Genomic DNA, 20,380 nt, shown 5'->3' on the forward strand with positions numbered 1-20,380 from the left:
CAAGAAAATTATAGCATAAAACATACGATGTTACGTACCTGATCAGGACTTTGGCTATCAATGAAGCGCAACTCAACGTCGCATTGCAGTCTTTCCTCTAATCGCGACCTCTTCCTCTTTGACCCACCGGTAGCGGCTGTATTCTGCGTTCCTTCTGTTCTCTGTCGTCTAGGAGAGGCCTCCACCGATGCAACTCCCCCACTCTCCTCCTCTGAGAACATTCGCATTTCTCGTTCCTCCAAGTCGAAGTTAAGCTGTATTTCCGATAAATCCAACGGCGACGCGGTATTCGGTGCGTCTGCTAAATGATCGAAATAGGAATCATGCGAAACTGATCGACTATGTCCGCAAGGTCTAGCTGGTGGCGGTCCCAGCAGAGGACCTAAACTGTCCTCACCATCCAAACTGTCTGCGCTTTTCACTGGTCTTAATCGTCGTAAGGAGTTTAAGGAACTTGGCACCGTTTCTGTTTGAGGTGGCGTGCCAACTTGTCTTGTTTTTCCTCTGGCACCCAAACCACCTCGACCGAACAAAGCTCTCCAGTTCAACGAGGGTGAACGTTTCGAGCCATTTCTCTTTCGCGGTAATTCTATGACCGTATGGTAATGCAATGGTAACCCGGCTGGACCAGCGCCCACTTCCACGTAATCAGGCTCACCTCTCAGGCTACGATTTCGAGCCTCTTCCAAACTAAGCAATCTCGCCGGTGTTGTAATGGCCAATGATTTCGGCCTTCCAACTGGACCATCTCCGAAAATTAATTCGGCGTAACAGACCAAAAATTCTGTGACCACAGCCTGCACGCCGACGCCTTGCAACGCGGCTACGCCCCCAACCTCCAATTCCTTGCATCTTAAGAGATTCGGAGCCCAAACAATCGCAACGTTACGCGGCGTCATACCAGTCTCCGCTCCTCGAGCTGCGACTCTCACTAAATGTCGCATAAGATATTCTAACGTTCTGAAAATATATATATATATATTTATTTATTTTCATATTATCTTCGTTACGTAAAGATTCTATAGAAAAAGAATAAATAAACAAATTTTCCTTTCTCCCAAATTACCTGTAATGCGGTGGTGGTAATTTTCTAACGGTATCCCTCATCCGCCTTAATCTTTCCGCATCGGTACTAGCTTGAACAGCGCTAACGAAAGTGGAATAAAGCTGGTACGTACAGAGCGGATTCGGTAGCTCTCTGAAGTACATTTTCAACAACGAAGCCACAGAATGAATATCTTGTAGAATACTTTCATCGGAATGCAATGCAGGAACACGATCCTCGTCGAACGCGTTTCGTAATCTCTGAATGTTCGATGTCACGCCGCTTAGACGGTATATGCCATCCACCAGGCCATGATTCTCGATAAATTCAGCGCAGCACGTTAAAACGGTAGGCACTGTAAGCATCGTTAGATTGTTAGAAAATCAATACGAATCGATACATATCGATTAAAATATCAATAATATTAATATATAAATATTTATATATATATACCATCTTGACCAGAATTTAAAAGATGTTCCCCTAAATCACAACCAAATACACGTTCCTTCAGAATTCCTGACTGCTTCAATCGTCTTCTAGACGGTCTATTCAATATAAACGACCTGAAAAAGGCGATTAACTTCCCGTGCTTTCTGAGCACCGGTTTCACGGGTAACTTTGATCTGACTGTCGTCGACACGGTTAGATGCCGTGGCACTTTATCCCCGATCACAGCCACACATTCGGCTGGGAAAAAACCGACTGCGAATCCGTGCTTCCCACGCCACCACGTACTCTCCCCTGGAGGGGGCATATCTATTACCGAAATCATATCTCCAACCTGAAATAGATTAATTTTTCTTTCGTAAAATCCATCCATCCAATTAACTTCCCCCTCTCCCTCCCTCCCTGCTTTTTCTTAATCCCTTTGATCAGATTTTTTAAAGATGCAAGAAAAGCATACCTGAAACGAGATTTCATCCGGTGCCTGAGCTACGTAGGGTCTAACTGCATAAGCCGCGGCTACTGCAGGAGTGTTAATGGGGCATGAATCTGACTCTGGGACAAGGATTCTTCTTCCCCTGTTGTCCAGCTGCAACCAATTCAACACGGGGCCGCAATTTAGGCCTTCGTGATTTAACTGGGAGAACCTGTTCAAGTAGTCTCTCAGTATATCACAGGTGTTTTTCGGCCGTGTATCCGGAAGCTTGGTCAAGGAAGAGAACTTCCTGTCGAATATGCACCGATGCAACTGCTTGTCGAACATAACAAAATTATCGTACGATCGTTGCAACGTCCAGCACGCGTCCCCGGATGTTACTCTGACCGCGTAGCTCTCTGAATCATTGGTACCCTCGCTAAGCGAAACCTGGAAAACACGGCACGATTTTTACGATTCTTATTTTTTTTTTTTTTTTAATAGAATTATTTTCTCTTTCGTATTACGATGCCAGGTTAACCCTTAAGATCTCGAGCGTAATTCGATTTCATTCACGAATGAATTGAGAAATATTTTTAGAGAAGGTGGTTCCTAATGAACATTAGGAAAATTTTTGGATCCTTGCGATCGTAAGGGTTAAACGGAAGATTGTAGAATAAGAAGAAGAAGAAAGCGAGATAATTTAAGATATTGGAGAAAAGAGAAAGGAATATTAGAATTAAGAAAAGTGTCTTAGATTTATCCTTTTTTTTTAAATTGTTAATAATAATTATTAAGGCGAGGTTAAAAATAATAGGTTTAAAATCGTTTGAATGTAACTGACCTCCAAAGAACTGAGTTCAACATGTTCGTAATGAAAGTGGGCACACTCGTCCAATTTTGGAAACCTTGCTATACTGCTCATGTTGCTGCCAGAGCTGATTGGTGTACTGAAATCGTCCGTTCGATTACATCCTAATCCCTGCGTTCAATAAAAATTTTTACGATTTTTCCATCAATTTTATCAAACCGTGCGTCTTTGACAACACGTCGAAGATTAACAATTACGATCAAGCGGAATTTGTGTAATATTAATAATACAAAAAAAAATTTTTTTCTCACTCGAAAAAAAATAACATTATCGCATCATCAACTCTATTCAATGTACAGATCCCATCTATTTACGAAAGTAGCGTAAATCCATTTTTAAAATATGAATGAATATTTCCAAGCAATATTTTAAATTATAAATTATTTTATATAAATTTTTTAAATACAAAAATGTATTTACACCGCTTTCATAATGATATAGTGTAAGAAATATTTCTCGTATTTTTCATCGACGATGATATAAATAATTATATTTTTAACGCGAGAAAGAGAGAGAGAGAGAGAGAGAGAGAACAATTCTAAATTTAAAAGAAGGCGAGATTCGTTGCCAAAGCGGTGGTGGCAAAATATTATCTTAGGATAATGTCAAAAATAATATGCTGTTGCTAGAGAGAAAACGAGAACCGATGTGAAACAGTGTTACGTTCGAATAAACTTATTATGTAAGTATGTACGAACGGTTTAAACGAGTTTCGCTGCATTGCGTTTTAACTTAAGAATATGGAGGCGGTCTGTGAAGGCAATTGAAGGAAGACGGTTGAAGATGAATCATCGTAACGTCGAGAATTTAACTAACGAGGGGGATAGGGTCGGGTGATCTCGTTCAAATTTTTCGTCCAAGGAATGGGACGCTCTCGATGATAAATCGAGGTTTAAATCATCGTTTTGATGAAATCATCATAGTTCTTCAGGGTGTGTCCTAAGTGGACGCCAAATTTGGCCCAAATCGATAAACCGAGTATGGCACACTGCCCTTCTAAGTGACAAACACTTGCGCGTATATATGACATCTGCCCGACGAATTTATTCCCTATGTTCGAGTTTCTTGGTAAGAATTTTGAATTTTTTTTTTTTTTCTTTAATTTTAAAATTGTCCAAATCCTTTACGATTCTTTCGAAAGATTTTCCGATTTTATCGTCGAAATTTATTTTCGTTTTAAAATTTTCAAACTCGTCGACGATACGATGATTTCTTTTCTTTCTTTCTTTTTTTTTTTTTTAACCGCAATTAACGCGATCATTGTATAGAATTTGAACCTCGAAATACAGGTCAGAAGGTCGGTTTCCACGTTCTTAAACGTTTAATTACAAAGAAAGTTTCGAGTTTAATTTCAACGTCGAAAAGATATCGTTCCTCCCAAGAATTATTTAACTTCCGCCGTATCGTATTAGATTTCCACAAATTCCAACTTCTTAAGCAATATCGCTTCGACGAGATCAATCTTAAAATAGTACATATAAAATTGATCAAATTTTAACAAGTTTGAAGCGCGTCATTTATACTTGATCAAGTCGGATCAGTACGAGTTTCGAAAGATAGAGAGAAAAGAAGGAGAAAAAAAAATCGGAAGTCAGTCCAGCCTTTCAGCTCGATACAAGGGACTTCCTCTTTAACCGTTGAGAGAAGCAATAGAGCAGGCTTTCAATTATAAGAGCACCGATCAATTATTTCGTTTGTCCAACGAGCTTACATCTCGTTGCTCACTAACATCCTGACCTACGAATACGTGCTACATTAAACTGTTTATCGCTTCAACCATATTTTTCTGTCTCGTTACTCGACGAAGAAAAAAAAAATTATTCGATCGAAACGTTTCTAAAAATAATATCGTCGAAAGATTTCTCAAAAAAAAAGAAAAAAATCGGACAAAAAAATTACTACTCTTTACACAAGAATATCCATCATTCTTTTGCAAATCGATCGAAAATGCTCCACACATTTTTTTTTTTATCTCCCCTCCCCCCCTTACGACGTCGAAATAAAGAGATGAAAGAGGTTGAAAATCCTTGGCAATAAGAGATAAAAAACTGTACACTTTTATCCACCAACCAATCCTTTCCTTTCCTCCTCCTCCTCCCCCCCCCTCCACTCGTCCCTCTTCCCACAAATGGAATACAAGTATCCGTGTCGTGAAGCACGCGGCCCGTGCACTTGAACAGTTTCAGAAGGAGGGAAAGAGATCGCGGAGAGTATATATCGACGAGTGCAACTTGTCTTATTTGGGTCATTGTATTTTTTGGCAAACGTCGAGGCAAACATCAAACCTCCTCTCTATATACGTGTACAAGCGAGCACTGTTCTCTCTTCCTCTGCCCCTTCCTTCCTTCCCTGGGATAGCTGGCAATCGCTCGGAAACGATCGTTCCGCGCTCTGCCTCCTACTTTACGCTTCTTTAAACCCGATCTCGTTGCCAATCCGACTTCGTGCCTCGCTCCTAAATCTATGAAAATTGGGGACGGTTACGCTCATCATCATCGATACGTCTCGCATTTCCTCTCGCTCATTCCTTCGAAATAATTTTATTTATTAATTGAATACCGTCGAAATAACTTCTCGGATTTATAATAAGGAGAAGGAAAAGAAAAGGAGGAATATTTAATATGGAATTTTCGATAATTGGGTGGGAAGGAATTTATTAAAATATCGTCACAGCTGCAGCTTCTCTTCTCCTGTTAGTAGGTCGACGAACTTTTTGGCAACACGAAGCAAACCATTACGAATGCTGAGTATATTTCTCCTAGCCCTTTCCACTGGCCGATCTTCTTCCGATAAATCGCGAGAGAAATTAATTAACGAAATTCCTTTTAGAACTTGTTAAAACATTTTATTTCAGCGGTGAAAGGATATTTTCGTCGATATGTATATTTTTTTTTTTTTTTGACACGAAATTAATGTACAAGATCACGTTTCATTCGAGCATTCAAGTAACCGGATATAAGATCAGGTTTATCTAACGATATATATTTATGTGTTCAAACGTTTTTCGCATAAATAAATAAATAAACGATTTATCTCTTCCGCTCGACGGTGCGAAACAATCGCGATCCTTTGTCAAATAATAATTTGATAAACGGTTCAAGGAAACGACGATTAAATTATTCGTCATACCGTGTCGATATATTCTTTGCAATCGATACTTAAGAAAAATTAAGGCGAGCGTTATCGTAAAAACGTTGTAAAAACGATTTATTTATCGAGTTAATAATAAGGAGAAGATGAAGATGGAGCAAGTTTAAAATGCTATATAATTTAATAAAAATAAGCGTTTCAATATTTTTTACTCAATATTTTATTTTTAACGCGCGAATTCTTAATTTAAAATCGATTCAAGGATGTTTCCACTAATGTGGACTCAACATCTTTCGCAAGTAGAGTATAACGTAGAGCGATGATTTTAAAATCTTACAAATATATATATATATATATACAAACATTCACGCAGAGAAATTTCCAAAGAATTCTCCGATATATTCTTCCATTTTCCAATTCTAATTCCGAATTTTCTACTTTCTACTCTCGGATGACGAGCGATAACCGAGAGACAGCGGTGAAGAATCGGTGAATGCGAAATTTGAAAACGGTTTGGCGGGGGTGGAGCGAGGAAAGGAGGCGGTGGGGATGGGATCGATGCGCGGTTAAATCGTCGACGAGGTCACCGATTCCAGCCGAGCGCAGGATCGCGGGAAAATTTATTTGGGAAAACTTTGTATCGTGGAAACAATCGCTCGTGGAAGCGATGCGAATCGAAGCATAAATTTTATCTTTTTATCGATCACTTAGAATTAGACAGTTTTTCTTTTTTTTTTTTTTTTTTCTTCAAAAGGGTTGGTGGATGGACGCTTCTTTTTTTTTTTAAAAAGATCGTGTATCAAAAGGAGAGATAATTGTACAGAAGTATCATATGTACAGGCAGATTTGAAACTTTATTAAAAAGTTACAAAGTTGGATCGTCTAAACATCTAAACATACGAAATATGTGAATGGAACGTGTTTAAAGGAACGTACAAAGGGTATTCCAGGTATGAAATATTAAAAAAATGCATATGTTATAAAGTGTCTTTACAAGCATCAAATTTGACCAATGTAAAACTTAGAATACCCGTGTAAAAGATGCACAATCTACTTTTTGGATCAAGTAACGCAGTAATTAAGATGATCGAATTCGTTCTTAGAAAACAAGGGATAACATTCTCAACAGGCTGCAACGTAATTGAATAAAAATACTTGGATCAAATATACGTGGGGTCGACATTGGATTGCTATATAAAAAAAAAAAAAAAATAAAAAAAAAAATAAAAAACAACGAGGTGGGTTCGACGTTGTTCGACGAAAGCGAAACGCTATCAAGAGAAAATTATTAGGCCATGCGGGGAAGAAAGTTGAAGCGAGCGCCGTGATTCGATTATCTACGAATCAGGACAATCCAAATGGGGCAGAAACGTGACAAGGACGGTCGCGCAGGACGAGTCCATTTAAACGCGTCCGCACAAGTAAGCCAAACCAATACCGAGAATCGTATATCGACGGGATAATCCAATCGAAAAGAACGAACGAAATTGATAAAAGAGAAAAAAAAATTCGTCCTTGGAACCACCAACTTTGTCGAAAGAGGGAGGGGGAGAGGAGGAGGAGGAGACAGGGTCGTGCTGGAGAAAAGGTCTACTTGATCAAGATACAAAGAGTCTGAAAAACCGTAGTAACGACCAATAAAACGAAAAATAAAGAATAAAATAAAAACGTAAGAGTAAGAAACGAGAAAGGAGAAAACGACAAAGAAAGCGAATAAGAGAAACGAAGAATTGTGAAAAACACTACCTGAACGCTGCCCAAGAAAATTTCGATAAACCGATACGAGATCCTCAAACACATCGGAAATCCTGCAGGGATCTACCGGTCCATATTATCCATAGAGATCGGGCCACGATGCGTCTCGAACGATCCCTTTCCTCCACTATCGGCCGCTCTCCTCCATCCGGAAATTCAATTCGAGCGAATGAACCTCGTAAAAGTGTGCGTGCGTGTATGTGTATATAAATATATATATACAAATATATATATATATATATACATATACTTGTATAACTTGTTACTTTGGGAGAAAACAGGCTTGACAGACGTAAGGAAAGACGTGGACGAGCGTGGAGAAGCGATTCGGTCGGCGAGACGAGACAACTACCTCGAGTCGGGTGGAACAGCTGGCACAGCTGGCGAGAAGGACGCGACGCATAGCGTCGCGAGGCAGGGCAAGCGGACGACCACGTCGAGACGCGGCTGATACCACCACCGTCGCTCGACTCGAGTCGACGCGGCGGTGATTCCGGCGGCTGCCACGGCGGCAATGCCGCTCTCCTCGGGGATACTGGCGGAGATACTGAGGGGGTGGCGGCGAAAATAACCGATACTGGAGGCAAAAATGACGACAGTGGCGACATTGGCGGTGAAGGATACGAAGGATATCGATAATACCGATCGAGGTGGAAGTCGAATAATATCGAGGAATATCGGGTTAATACGAGGACAAACGATGTGCATAACCGCGTATGCGAGAATCGAAAGCGGTGGACGGAGCTGGAGAGGACGGGGGAAACTGGGTCACGGAGTTGCCAGCCTCCGCATCGGGATGCCAAGGATCCGAGGCGATCGCGCACCACCTTCTTCTCCTTCTCTTTATTCGATTTACGAATAGATTTTTCACTCTGTTTTTCGACCGATCTGGCCCGCGCAATGCGGTAAAGCGAAGAATCCTCGGGTATATAATTTTTGGAGCTTATTGGAAAAGATTGGATCGATGATGATGAAGCGAGCTAATTCGAGAGCCGAGGTTTTAAAGCCCCTGTTCGAGATTCTTCTGGGTGTTAAATATTTGTAAAACAGAGAGAAGAACGTATTTTTTCGTTACTTTCGTAAGGAACGATGGGTTATATACGCGGATGATTGTGTTTCGTCCGATCGTAAAGAGTTTGGGAATTAGGCGATAATATAACAAATTATTCGTCGAATAGTGCACGATTCCACTAAATCATCTTCCAAGAAAACTTTCTATTTTCTTCACGCAACGTTAAGCCCGCAGAATAGCCGATTACTTCCATCATTGTGTGACTATTGCCATAAGTGTTCATTTGCAACTAAGTAAGGATAATTTCTATGAACGACGTTTTTATTTTTCTATCCGGACGATACGCGATACGCAACTTTGTCCGAAATAAAAACTTGATCGAACATAAATTGGCTCTGAAGTAGGTTGCTCAACTTGGTAATTCCAACTTAATGGAACTCGATTATTCATCGGTACAGCGCTTCCTAATATCTCTGGAATATCTCACTTTTACAACCATATCTAATATTTAACCTAACCTCACTCGGTATCTAAATAATCCACTTTTTGGTTGGAGTAGATTTATATAACTTCGATCTTTCGATAATTCGTTTTATAAATCGATCAAAACACTTATAAAATCGATTGAAGCTTTCGATATCGTCGAAAAATCGAAAAGTTACGAACAAAATTGCTATTCGGATCATTCGTGCTCCTTTATATGGTCACGTGACTATACGAAGCAATATGATTGGCACTCGAAGACTCGATCATCAAGAAAGAAGACCGTTAGAAGTTTTGAGGTTAGAACTTGAGAAGAGAATCGAATATACTTATAACTTTCGAAATTAACACGGAAGATTAAATTAACTCAAACTCTTCGATATCGATCGTCTTGTTGTACGCGAACAAACGATAATCTCTAATCGACCCCAATTTCGAAACCATTTCGAGAACAGATATCGCGTATCGTACGTCAATCGTACCGCGCCGTAAAAAGTACTCGCCGATGCTAAAAGGAAAGAGGTGTACATTGTGTGTATCATCGTTGATGTTAAAAGGCAACTGCCTTCCGCCTTTTTCACGAGGGCTTCTCACAATAACGCCCGATGGAAATAATAGTTTCGAGGGAAAAAGTGGGTCGTTCGAGTAACACATCCAATCAAACAATAATAATGCCAACCTTGGGGAATTAAACTAGGGCGGTGCCAGCGGCGCGAACGAATTCGGGATACGAAAATTAGGACTCGGATACGATATCTGAGAGGTGAAAAAAAAGGACACGATCCAATCTTTTTCTCCATTCCCTCGTCGCATATTTTTACACTTTGTTATCCATTCGATTTGCTCCTACTTATCTCGAGTAAACGCATTAATATCGATAATCGGTGGAACGGTTCTCCGTGGATCAGGCACGAGTGGAGGAGAAAATTCTCAGTGATCGAAATGAACGAGCAAACAAAATTTTTAAAGTTTTAATCTCAATAATGGGATCAACGAGAATTTTCTTTCGCTTTTTCTTTTTTTCCTCTTTTGAATACACGATTCTTTTTCATTAAATATCTTTCCCATTCAAAAGAGAGATGGAAACAAGAATGGAAGCAGAGTGTTCGTTCCACGTGTAATTTCGTCGCGTCAGAAGGATGCTTTCGGGATTCCGCGAGAAACCCTATCCAAGCCGACGACCAAGTGATGAGTCACATGGCCTAAGTGCTAGGATTCAATCTGCGAAAGCTGCGTCGAAATGCGCCTCGAACCGCGCCCATCTTCGTTAGAACGACGTCTCGGAGAAAAACTATATGATCACGCCTCCTCCCCCTCTTCTCTCTCTTCCTTTCTTTTTTCTTTTTTTTTTTTCTTCCTTTCTCCCTCGTCCCTGCGCTTTCGAATCAATAATCCTGAACAAGGACTAGCCTTTCTTTGATCGTAGGAATTCAAAGGCCACCCTTTTGTCTGCATTCCATGCCCCGGCAAAGAGTCGTATCCACGGTACTTCTTCCAACCTCTTCCGTTTTATTTAACGCGATGACACGAATAAATGCATGAAACAAATAACATTCACGCATCGAAATTTTATGTTTAAATAGATACCATTAACTGACGAGACTGGCTGATCTCTTACTCCTCACAAACTGTTATTTTCAAGATGAAATACATTCGAAAATTTTGATTGATTTTTTTTTTCAAAATTCATCCCCTTTGAGGTTTTATTGCACATCACGCTGTGATAAGGGTGAAAGTCACCCCGAAGCTCTTTCCTATAATTGTGCAGAGTGTATTCTTTCTCTCCTCGTTTCTCGAAAAAAAAAAAAATCGGGAAAAGGATGGATCAAGGACTCGTCTCAATCGTCGTTCTTGAAACGATCCAGGAGATGAACCGACGTAAGTTTCCGTGCGTTCAACAACTGGCCTCGCCTCGAATTTCGCACCCTTTTCGCACAAAGTTTCTGTTTGCTTATACTTCGAATAATACGCCCTCCCTCCCCCTTGCTCTTGGTAAACTTCATCTCGCTTCAACTCCGCTTCGGGGAACCTTGAAGTTCTTCTCCCTCCCACGTTTTTAATCTCCACGCGGAGGGAAGCCGTGATTTACGATCTATGATCCACGAAAAATCTAAAAATACGTAGAAGAAAAATACTGAATCCTACAATCTGTCTGGACAATCGGATCGATCGATTTTTCAGCGAATTCAATATTAAAAAAGTGACGATGAAACCAGTCGATTTCGTTTTTATTATTATTATTAAAAAGCAGATATTTTCGAAATGATCGAATTGATTTTCGAATAGATTAATGTTTAATTACTGAGTGTAATTATATAAATAAAAAAGAGCACATAGTGTTAGTTCATCACTCGGGAAACAATTTTCGATTCTAAATTTGCATTGGACGAGGGGAGAAAATAGAGCAACTATCTCTGGTCTAACTCATTTCTAATACAAACTTAATATCCTTGTAACTCAATAAATAAATCTCAACTGGCGTCTACTAACGCTTGTTTAACCTTGTACAACATCAAACCGTGCGCGTTTAGATTATATTTTTCCAAAAGGAATATTTTATGTTCATCCTCGATAAATTTATTCAAAAGAAAAAAAAGGGGAGGGGGGGATCGCGATAAAATTTCGATTCCGTTATTTTTTTCACCTTCATCCCGGTAAAATCCCCATGCAAAATCGATTTTATTCCGATCTTCCCCTTCTTCTTCTTCCTCTCCTCTAAACAATATCCTTTTTTTATCTTGTTCCAGCTTTTAGACCAACCAGAATGCTGGTTCACCAGATCCGTTCGCAAGAAATGTTCTATTTCTGGTTCGAACATAAAATTTCGCACGCCATTATTTACGTCCACTCTTTTTCTCATCCGATCACCACGAACGATTGGAATACCCTGTCAAGCGTGAAAACCCATCCCAGCCAATATATTTCAGTAACTCGTTGTTACTAACAACGACAACCAAAACACGAACGTACGTGTACGCGTGCCACTCTGACAATGGAGGATCCCCGTTTGTAAAATAATTCTATTGCAGTGGATCCATTTCGAACGAAAAGGATCGTCAATCGTTGCATTAATCGATCGGGTTAGATTAGTTGGAGAAAATCGGCCGACGATTCCTCTTGATAATTTCGCACGATCGATCGAATCGCGATTAATTGATAACGCGTATCACAAATTTGGAAGGATTGAAACGGATTGGAAAATAAAATTAATCCGTCGAACCTTCTCCTCTGTGAATTTTCATTAATTCGTTTGATCCGATATATTTGGAAAAATTCGTAAGGAAGTTGCGATAAATTTTTAATCTTTCCTTATTAATTTCGAAAAGTTTCGAATGATTTAAGTTTCGAAGAAAAGTTTTCAACTTTTATTTTCCTCCACTCGATCACGTGGCCTTTTCTTTCACGCAATGAATAATAAATTGAAGATAATTGCATTCACGGATCGACTCTTTTTTTTCGATTTGTAAATCGGGTGAAGTTGCAGTTGAAATTAGAGTTTCTGCGCTTCTTTTGCATATTCAATTCCCCCCCTCCTCCTCCTCTCGTTATTTCCTTTTCATCATTTCTTGCCAACGAGAAGAAACGACACGCGGCGACAGAAGACAGGTGGCGAACAAAAAAGGAAACGTTTAGAAGAGTAGAGAGACTTTGCCCCTACTACGTCATTGACGAAGATACGTAACACGATTAACTGTAAGGAAAAACTAGTCCAACGAATACCGTATTCCTTATTGGACAACGTCCCTGCAACTTTTCCTTTCTTCAACTTCGTTGTTGGCATATGAGTCGAGTGATCGACACGTTATCTTGTTGATTGATTAAAAAATTTCAAGTGTCTTTCCATGGTTATTCCAATTTTATTATTGGAAAACCATTGGAATTAGAAATTGTTGAACGATTGCGAAAAAAATTTCGAATAAAGAAACACGCGTATATATAAAAATACGCGTAAAATTTTTCCTCGAAAACGAAAAGATATAAAATAAATAACATCCTCGTTTTATTTAAGTTTCAATCGAAAATGAAAAATCTCATATTCCTATCTACTCGAAATCTAATCGAAAATTTACACTCGTTTTCCATTTATTTATCTATTTTTATAATTTTAATTAAATTAGATTAAATTAGATTAGATTATCGATCCATAAACGTAACGAGACAAGATTTTTAACGGGTACAATAATGGGCAGAGGCTTAATTAATACAACCGCGTGTCGCGCACATTCGATGCAAACGCGTGAACTTGGTTGAAACGTAGCCAGCCTCTGGCTCCCGTTAAAATAACAAGTATGCAGAGGAGTTTGCATCGAGGCAGCAAGAAACCAGCCGACATATGTATGTATTCGTCGGGATAGAGAAGCGGTTCGTTGATGAAGAGGAAAAAGAGAAAAAAAAGAAAAAAGAGAGAGAGAGAGAGAGAGAGAGAGAGAGAGAGAGAGAAAAAGAACATCTGCAAAAGAAAACACCGAGTGTACAGAGCAGATGAACGCGTTCCACAGCTTAACTCTCTGGTAAATTAATTTTATCAAGGCGTACCATGTGGAACGGTCGTTGGTTGGTAAATAATTGGCGGTCAATTAAATAAAATAAATTTGCGCTAAATTCTACTAATATTTAGTTTAAACAGTGTGGTATATAAGAATATAGATATCGTCAATTAAATTCATTCGCTTATATTCTATAATATAATTTTAATTTTTGTATATAATTTGAAGATAAATGGTGAAATATGGCATTATTATTGTTCCTTTTTCTTTTTTTACGCACGTTCAATATGCACGTTCGAGCGATAAAAAAAAAAAAAAAATTTAACGAGCGAAAAAGTGCGATTTAACGTCAAGTCGAATTAAATTCCAATTTAACAGTCGTTTTAATCATTAAACTTTTCTACGCATTTACGTTCTTTCGCCACGGTTGACAACTGGCAAATTACTACTACACGTAGACGAGTTTTGATTAATGCCCGATCGCTTTCACCGTGACTCATCATCTTTCTCCGATCTTTCTCCGATCTTCACTTTATCTTTCATTCAGGGACGAATTCAATGAATCACGCATGCGTCTCCAATAATTCCTCCGCGAAGAAATTTTTGATAATAATAAAATCCGATCTTATCGAATAGAATACGATACGATGAAAAAACTTTTCCATTTTCACGTTTTCTCGAATTTCACCTGAATTTTTATTCGATTATCGTATCTAAATACTCGAAAGTACATATTATACGTTAAATTCATATCAATGATTTGATTTAACGTTCACGAATCGAAGATTAAAATTCTACTCGATGTAAAGTGGACACATCGTATCTTTCAATCTTCGAATGATAAAACACATAAAAAAAAAAATATATATATATATATATACATTTGCATGATTAAATCCAATCGTACGATAAATCTATCATCGATACCTTCCAATTATTTCCACGACAAGACTGTTGGAAAGTCACAGGGGAACCTAGGTGTAAATAACAGTTGACAAGTCTGTGAAGGGATCTTCGATGGATTTCTCTTCTTTTTTCCCTCTTTTTTCTCTCTCCCTCGCGAGGCAACTTAATTTGCGTCGCCGGTCGAAGGGTTAACGCTTCGGCCCAGGGAAATAGAAGGCTTCCGCCGATAGGTGTTCCAGAAGAGGATGTTGGTTACGCACGTCCCCGCGTTATAACGTGTACACTTACGTGTACACGCCGGCAAAGCTTATCGATTTGCTCTCACGCCACCGAGATGGACGAGCGAGAGAGACCGAAAGCGAAATAGAAGCAACTTCCGCATTCTCCTCCCGCGGAACCGACTTTACACACGGTGTTGATATATTCACCGGCCATTTTTCACGTCTTTTTTGACTCTATATAACTATAATCGCTCTGCACAAGATGCCACTGAGACATTACGGGCGACTAGTCTGAGATACTATGGCCGATTATACTCGCTTTGCACAAGATGCCACTGAAGTATCTCAAGCGACTATAGTCGCTCTGCACGAGATGCCATTGAGATATTACGAGCGACTATAGTCGCTCTGCACAAGATGCCACTGAAGTACCTCAGGCGACTATAGTCGTTCTGCACAAGATGCTATTGAAGTACTTTAGGCGACTGTAGTCGCTCTGTACAAGATGCCATTGAAATACTACGGACGACTATAGTCGCTTTGCACAAGATGCCACTGAAGTACCTCAAGCGACTATAGTCGCTCTGCACAAGATGCCATTGAAGTACCACAGGCGACTATAGTCGCTCTGCACAAGATGCTATTGAAGTACTTTAGGCGACTGTAGTCGCTCTGCACAAGATGCCATTGAAATACTACGGGTGACTATAGTCGCTCTGCACAAGATGCCATTAAAATATTACGGGCGACTATAGTCGCTTTGCATAAGATATTATGAGCGACTATAGTCGCTCTGCACAAGATGCTACTGAAGTACCTTAGCCGACTGTAGTCGCTCTGTACAAGATGCCATTGAAATACTACGGGTGACTATAGTCGCCCTGCACAAGATGCCATTGAAATATTACGGACGACTATAGTCGCTTTGCATAAGATATTATGGGCGATTATAGTCACTTTGCACAAGATGCCACTGAAGTACCTCAGGCGACTATAATCGCTCTGCACAAGATGCCATTGAAGTATCTCAGGCGACTATAGTCGCTCTGCACAAGATGCCATTGAAATATTACTGACGACTATAGTCGCTTTGCATAAGATATTATGGGCGGTTATAATCGCTTTGCACAAGATGCCACTGAAGTACCTCAGGCGACTGTATAAGATGCCATTGAAATACTACGGGCGACTATAGTCGCTCTGCATACAATATGACGAGCGATCGCATATCTTTTCAATTTTTTTTCAATAAACACCGTCAAAGCAATTAACTCGGGTTGCAGCGAGGCATAAACACGACGAGCACATTTTTGGCGCAGCGAAGAAGTCGCCCGTAGCGAAAGGGTTAAGATATCGAAAGGAAAGTAGGAGAAGTAAAAATTAAGGAGCGAGCTCGGATGGAAATTGGACGAAGTGAGATAAGTTAGTAAGAACGTCGTCATTCCCTTGGGAATATGTAAACTTTAATTGCTTGCAACTTATAATAAATAAGCTTTAAGCGACTGATATTTTTATGTGGCAATTTTTATCTTCTTGTTGTCCAATGAATATGCACAAGAATCGGCATCTCTGTGCACGAGGGCCGAAAAGTTTGAGGGAGACCATCTTTATCGAGAAGGAAAAAGAGATGGAAGAGGAGAGGGAGGGTAAAAAAAAAAAAAAAGGTAAAAAATGGTAGAGAAAGCTGAAAATCCGTTGTCTACGTTGAATAACCCCTTTTATTTGCTTGGTTGGCACATTGGTAGCTATCGAGGAGCTTTATGAAACATTTCTACTATTTCCTGCCTGGCCGTCGAGTATGGTAAAGCATCGTGGTATCATCGTACGAATGAAGAACGAGCGGAAATAACGAGGAACGTAATAGACAGGATTGAACCTCGAACCACCTCGCGTGGGGTGAAAAGTGACCTGTATTAGAAGTAGATCGAAATACGCGTGTGTGTAATTTAATAACAGATAAATGAATAGAACAGAGAATGACGAATCGAGGGTATTTATTGTTATTTCGTTTCGCGAATGGCGAGTACTCGAAAGGGGGAAAAAAATGTTTGAAAAGAGTATGTTGAAACGAGTCACTGTGCGTATCGTGACTGGAAGAAATTGTATCCTCCGTAAAAAGAGAAAGTAAATGGAATCGGGGAGAAAGCTGAATGAAGAAATAATTTAGAGAGAGAGAGAGAGAGAGAGAAAAGAAGAAAAAAGAAAGAAAGAGGGAGAAGATTTAATATTAAAGTCGTAAGAGTCGGAAGACGCGTCGATATGCGGTTTCCGACCTATACCAAGCGAGGGTCGCGTGTGTAATTAACAGAAAGCCGAGTCTGATATCATCGAGATGTAAAACGAGAATGAAAGGAAGATCAAGGTAAATGTTTCTCACCTTTCTGCGTGAGCGGTAATAAGTATACGATTGTAGAGAAAAAAACTGAAAATGTCTTACGTTCAGATTGTTATCGGCGCTATAACCACGCTAATAAACAAGTGTTGAGTCTTACGATCATACGTGCAAACATAATCGTAAACTGTGAGTAAATATAGATGTGACTAGGTAAATTTTTTATCGCGTAAGAATAACAAGGAATTAATAAGAAAAATCAATTTCGAAATCGAGAAGGGAAAATCATCGTGGTTTGCCAATTTGGAAGAATTGTTCGATTGATCCAGTTATAATAATCGCAAACAAAATTATATACTTCTTTTTAATCAATATTTAACAATATACATCGTTCTATCTATCGCGATTCGTCGAAACAATAATTATTATCTAACCCTGACTCATTTTTCCAGGAAATCATTTCGTTATACTTTTACGAAGTTTCACTACCTAGTGCATGCTCCCATAATTTTACTTTTACGACATAATATCCTTTATTATACTTCGCTTAACTCAAGTGTCTCTCTCTCTCTCTCTCTCTCTCTCTCTCTCGCTCGCTCGCTCGCTCTTTTTCTTTCGTTCAACGGCGCAAACAAAATAATCGAAACACACAAGAAACAAGGAAAGAAATGAATTTACTCACTTTTGCAGTTTGAGGCTCGATATCGGTGAGTCGTTGCGCACGAGGCCTCTCTTGTGCCGGTCCTGGCATCCTTTGCAACCTCTCCGTGGACGAGGACGAGGAGGATGAGGATCCAGGCCTTTGGCCTGGTTTGCCACGCGCCAGGATGACGGCAGGATTTTACTTTCCTCTCGATTGAACCATTATTCCTCTTTCACGTTCTTCTGCGCAAACAATTTCCGTTGGATACTCAGACGTCTTTATAGCCATGCGTTTATTATAGCGGACGAAATATAAACTCGCGTATATATACGTGTATATATGGATATATCATAGCGGCTAACAACCATGGATACTCGTAAATTTCACTCGAATCAACTTATACTCGGCTCGTATCGACGCCTTCTTCGAACATTAACTCGTGTTTCTCCTCGCGCGAGACATCCGAAATAAAAATTAAATTATTATCGGTGGACAAAGAAAAAAATGATCCGCGAGATATTTCTTTCAACAATAAAAAGACAATGAAAATGAAAAATTTAGATTCGTTCGCCATTTTGTAATTACACGAGCCTCCCAAATTTTATCGAATTTTAGATATTTTGTGGAATTTGTGCAATGATTTTGTCCCATCGATACATATCTCAAGGAGATCGAAGCCTCCATTAATTATCTTTACTTTTTTTTTTTTTTTTTTATATATATTTAAATTTGGCTCAATTTTCAATGTATCGATTGTGGTTATGATACGTGGCGATAAGTGATAATTTGAAATGGTCTATGAAAATTACGAGCTTCTACTCGTAGAATTATTATAAATATTTTAATAAAGAACGATTATAAATTTGCAATTAAATCTTAATAATTCAAAGTTCTCTCGTTAGAAGAAGTAACGAATTAAATAATTCATTTATATATGAAATCGTGAAATATTGAGCGTCGTGTCGAGCAGCATTCGAGACTATTTGAATAAACGAGCAATTAAACTGTTTCTATATTTATAGTTCATAAAATATAATATAGTTTAATAACATATTTTTACGTCACACTCGTAATCTTTTTCGTAATCCAAAGAAAAGAAATCGAATCGCATAAAGAACGATAAAATAAATAAATAAATAAATAAATAAAGAGTTGAATACGAAGATCGGGAGATTCGAAGGAACGAACGAACAAAGAAAAGTGAAAATAGAGTCGGTAATTAATTTTTACGGTTGGATCCCGTGGCGATCTTATCCACGAATCGAGAACACGAGACGGATGAAAGTTTCGAACACGAGTAAAACGCGATGTTTACCGTGTCCGAAAGCGGTCAGGTGAATTTGCTGTTTTAAATCTAGCGGCCTTGCCGCGGCCTACGATCTATAGATATAACGTAGATATATCTAACAATCGCCTTTAACTTTAATCAAGCGAAAGTATTAAGTGATCGACGGCCAATCTAATCGATTGTTCCTTGGGTCGGGCAAAAATTCTTCTTTTTTCGTTTTTTTATGCTTTTGTGAGATTTTGTGTATATAATAAAAATTTGGTAATCTACTGATACTAAATTATATTATATTTGTTTCTTTTTTTTATTATTAAGACTTTATTCTTTTTCAAGAAGATTAAAAAGTATGGTTACGGATAGGTTAACTACTAAGAAGCTGTAATTGTAAAATGAGTAAAGTTTAACTTGAGTTTGAAATTAGAATATTTTATAATTTTGACAATTAATCGTCGTCTTTTTACACAAAAATTTGTAAAATATATAATTATGACTATGAAAGTATTTAAAATATTGTAGTAAATATTGCGAAATTTGAATGTAATTGAATTATAAATTATGATATACTGAATGGATTAGAAAAAATAATAATAATTATGACTATGATATATTAATATGTTAGATTAATATGTTATTAATAGGAAGAAAATATTTAATGATTCGGAAGAATCTCTATTTGATGATAAAAATAACAGGAATACGATACGTTATATGCGGCAATATGTAATTAAGCTATCTACAGGAAGTGTTATGCCGAATAACATTAATTTCCATAGTTACTAACTTTCGAAACTAATTAAAAAAACGACTCGAAAGTAAAATGAAAAATCGTGAAAAATTCGATTTACATTTTGTTCGATTCATTCTGAATTTTTCATGTCTGTTGAATTTTTAATTAAGATAACTTTTAAAACTTTGTGCAAATTAAAAAATAAATAATTTATAAAATAAATATAAATCGTAATTATAATCAGTGTATATATTTAATATTCATCCATTTATCTTGTTCAATAGCTAATTAACAGATACTCTTTCATGGAATAATGTTTTTCGTGCTAAAGAGAACATCCGGTTGTGTATTCGCAAAACTGATACTTTTTTTCCTTTTTTATTTTTACTTTTTTCTTTTTTTTCCCCTCGTTTCTTTGGCGAAGAATGTATAACAGAAACGACAAAGATAAAAGTGTAACAAAGCCACAAATAAAAAGTCTATGCCACATCCGTTACCATATATCGAGATCTTAAATATTCACGGGCATAGAATTTATAGTTAAATTTCGTTAAACGCTCTAAAAAAAAATTCTCCGCAAAGACGATCTCGATCGTAATATTTCTCGTTCGATCAATTTTCAAAATACAATTTTTGTATAGTATAAGCCATAAGAAAG

General features: G+C 38.3%; 1 protein-coding gene across 9 annotated transcripts in view; it reads right to left on the reverse strand.

Annotated features, from left to right (window-relative positions):
- The window catches only part of CdGAPr (GTPase-activating protein CdGAPr), a 31,154-nt gene that overhangs the window by 7,342 nt on the left and 3,432 nt on the right, over positions 1-20,380 (reverse strand). For 6 of the 9 annotated variants that reach the window (XR_015291949.1, XR_015291947.1, XR_015291948.1 and 3 more), the window contains exons 2-7: positions 17,747-17,949; positions 2,752-2,889; positions 1,953-2,357; positions 1,499-1,829; positions 1,067-1,400; positions 39-960 (exon numbers count right to left, since the gene is read on the reverse strand). Coding sequence is in view for 6 of the 9 variants with exons in the window: in XM_012493033.3 (XP_012348487.2) it covers positions 39-960; positions 1,067-1,400; positions 1,499-1,829; positions 1,953-2,357; positions 2,752-2,889; positions 17,747-17,815 (2,199 nt within the window). In the remaining 3 variants the exon portion in view is untranslated. Of the gene's footprint in view, positions 1-38; positions 961-1,066; positions 1,401-1,498; positions 1,830-1,952; positions 2,358-2,751; positions 2,890-7,614; positions 7,684-17,746; positions 17,950-20,380 lie in introns of those variants that run through there. The other 3 variants (XM_086907704.1, XM_012493040.3, XM_012493036.3) reach the window with 3 other exon arrangements.

The sequence above is a fragment of the Apis florea genome, unplaced genomic scaffold (genome assembly GCF_048593485.1).
Source record: "Apis florea isolate Af1SG1 unplaced genomic scaffold, ASM4859348v1 contig_2897_pilon, whole genome shotgun sequence".
In the NCBI taxonomy this organism is placed as follows: domain Eukaryota; kingdom Metazoa; phylum Arthropoda; class Insecta; order Hymenoptera; family Apidae; genus Apis; species Apis florea.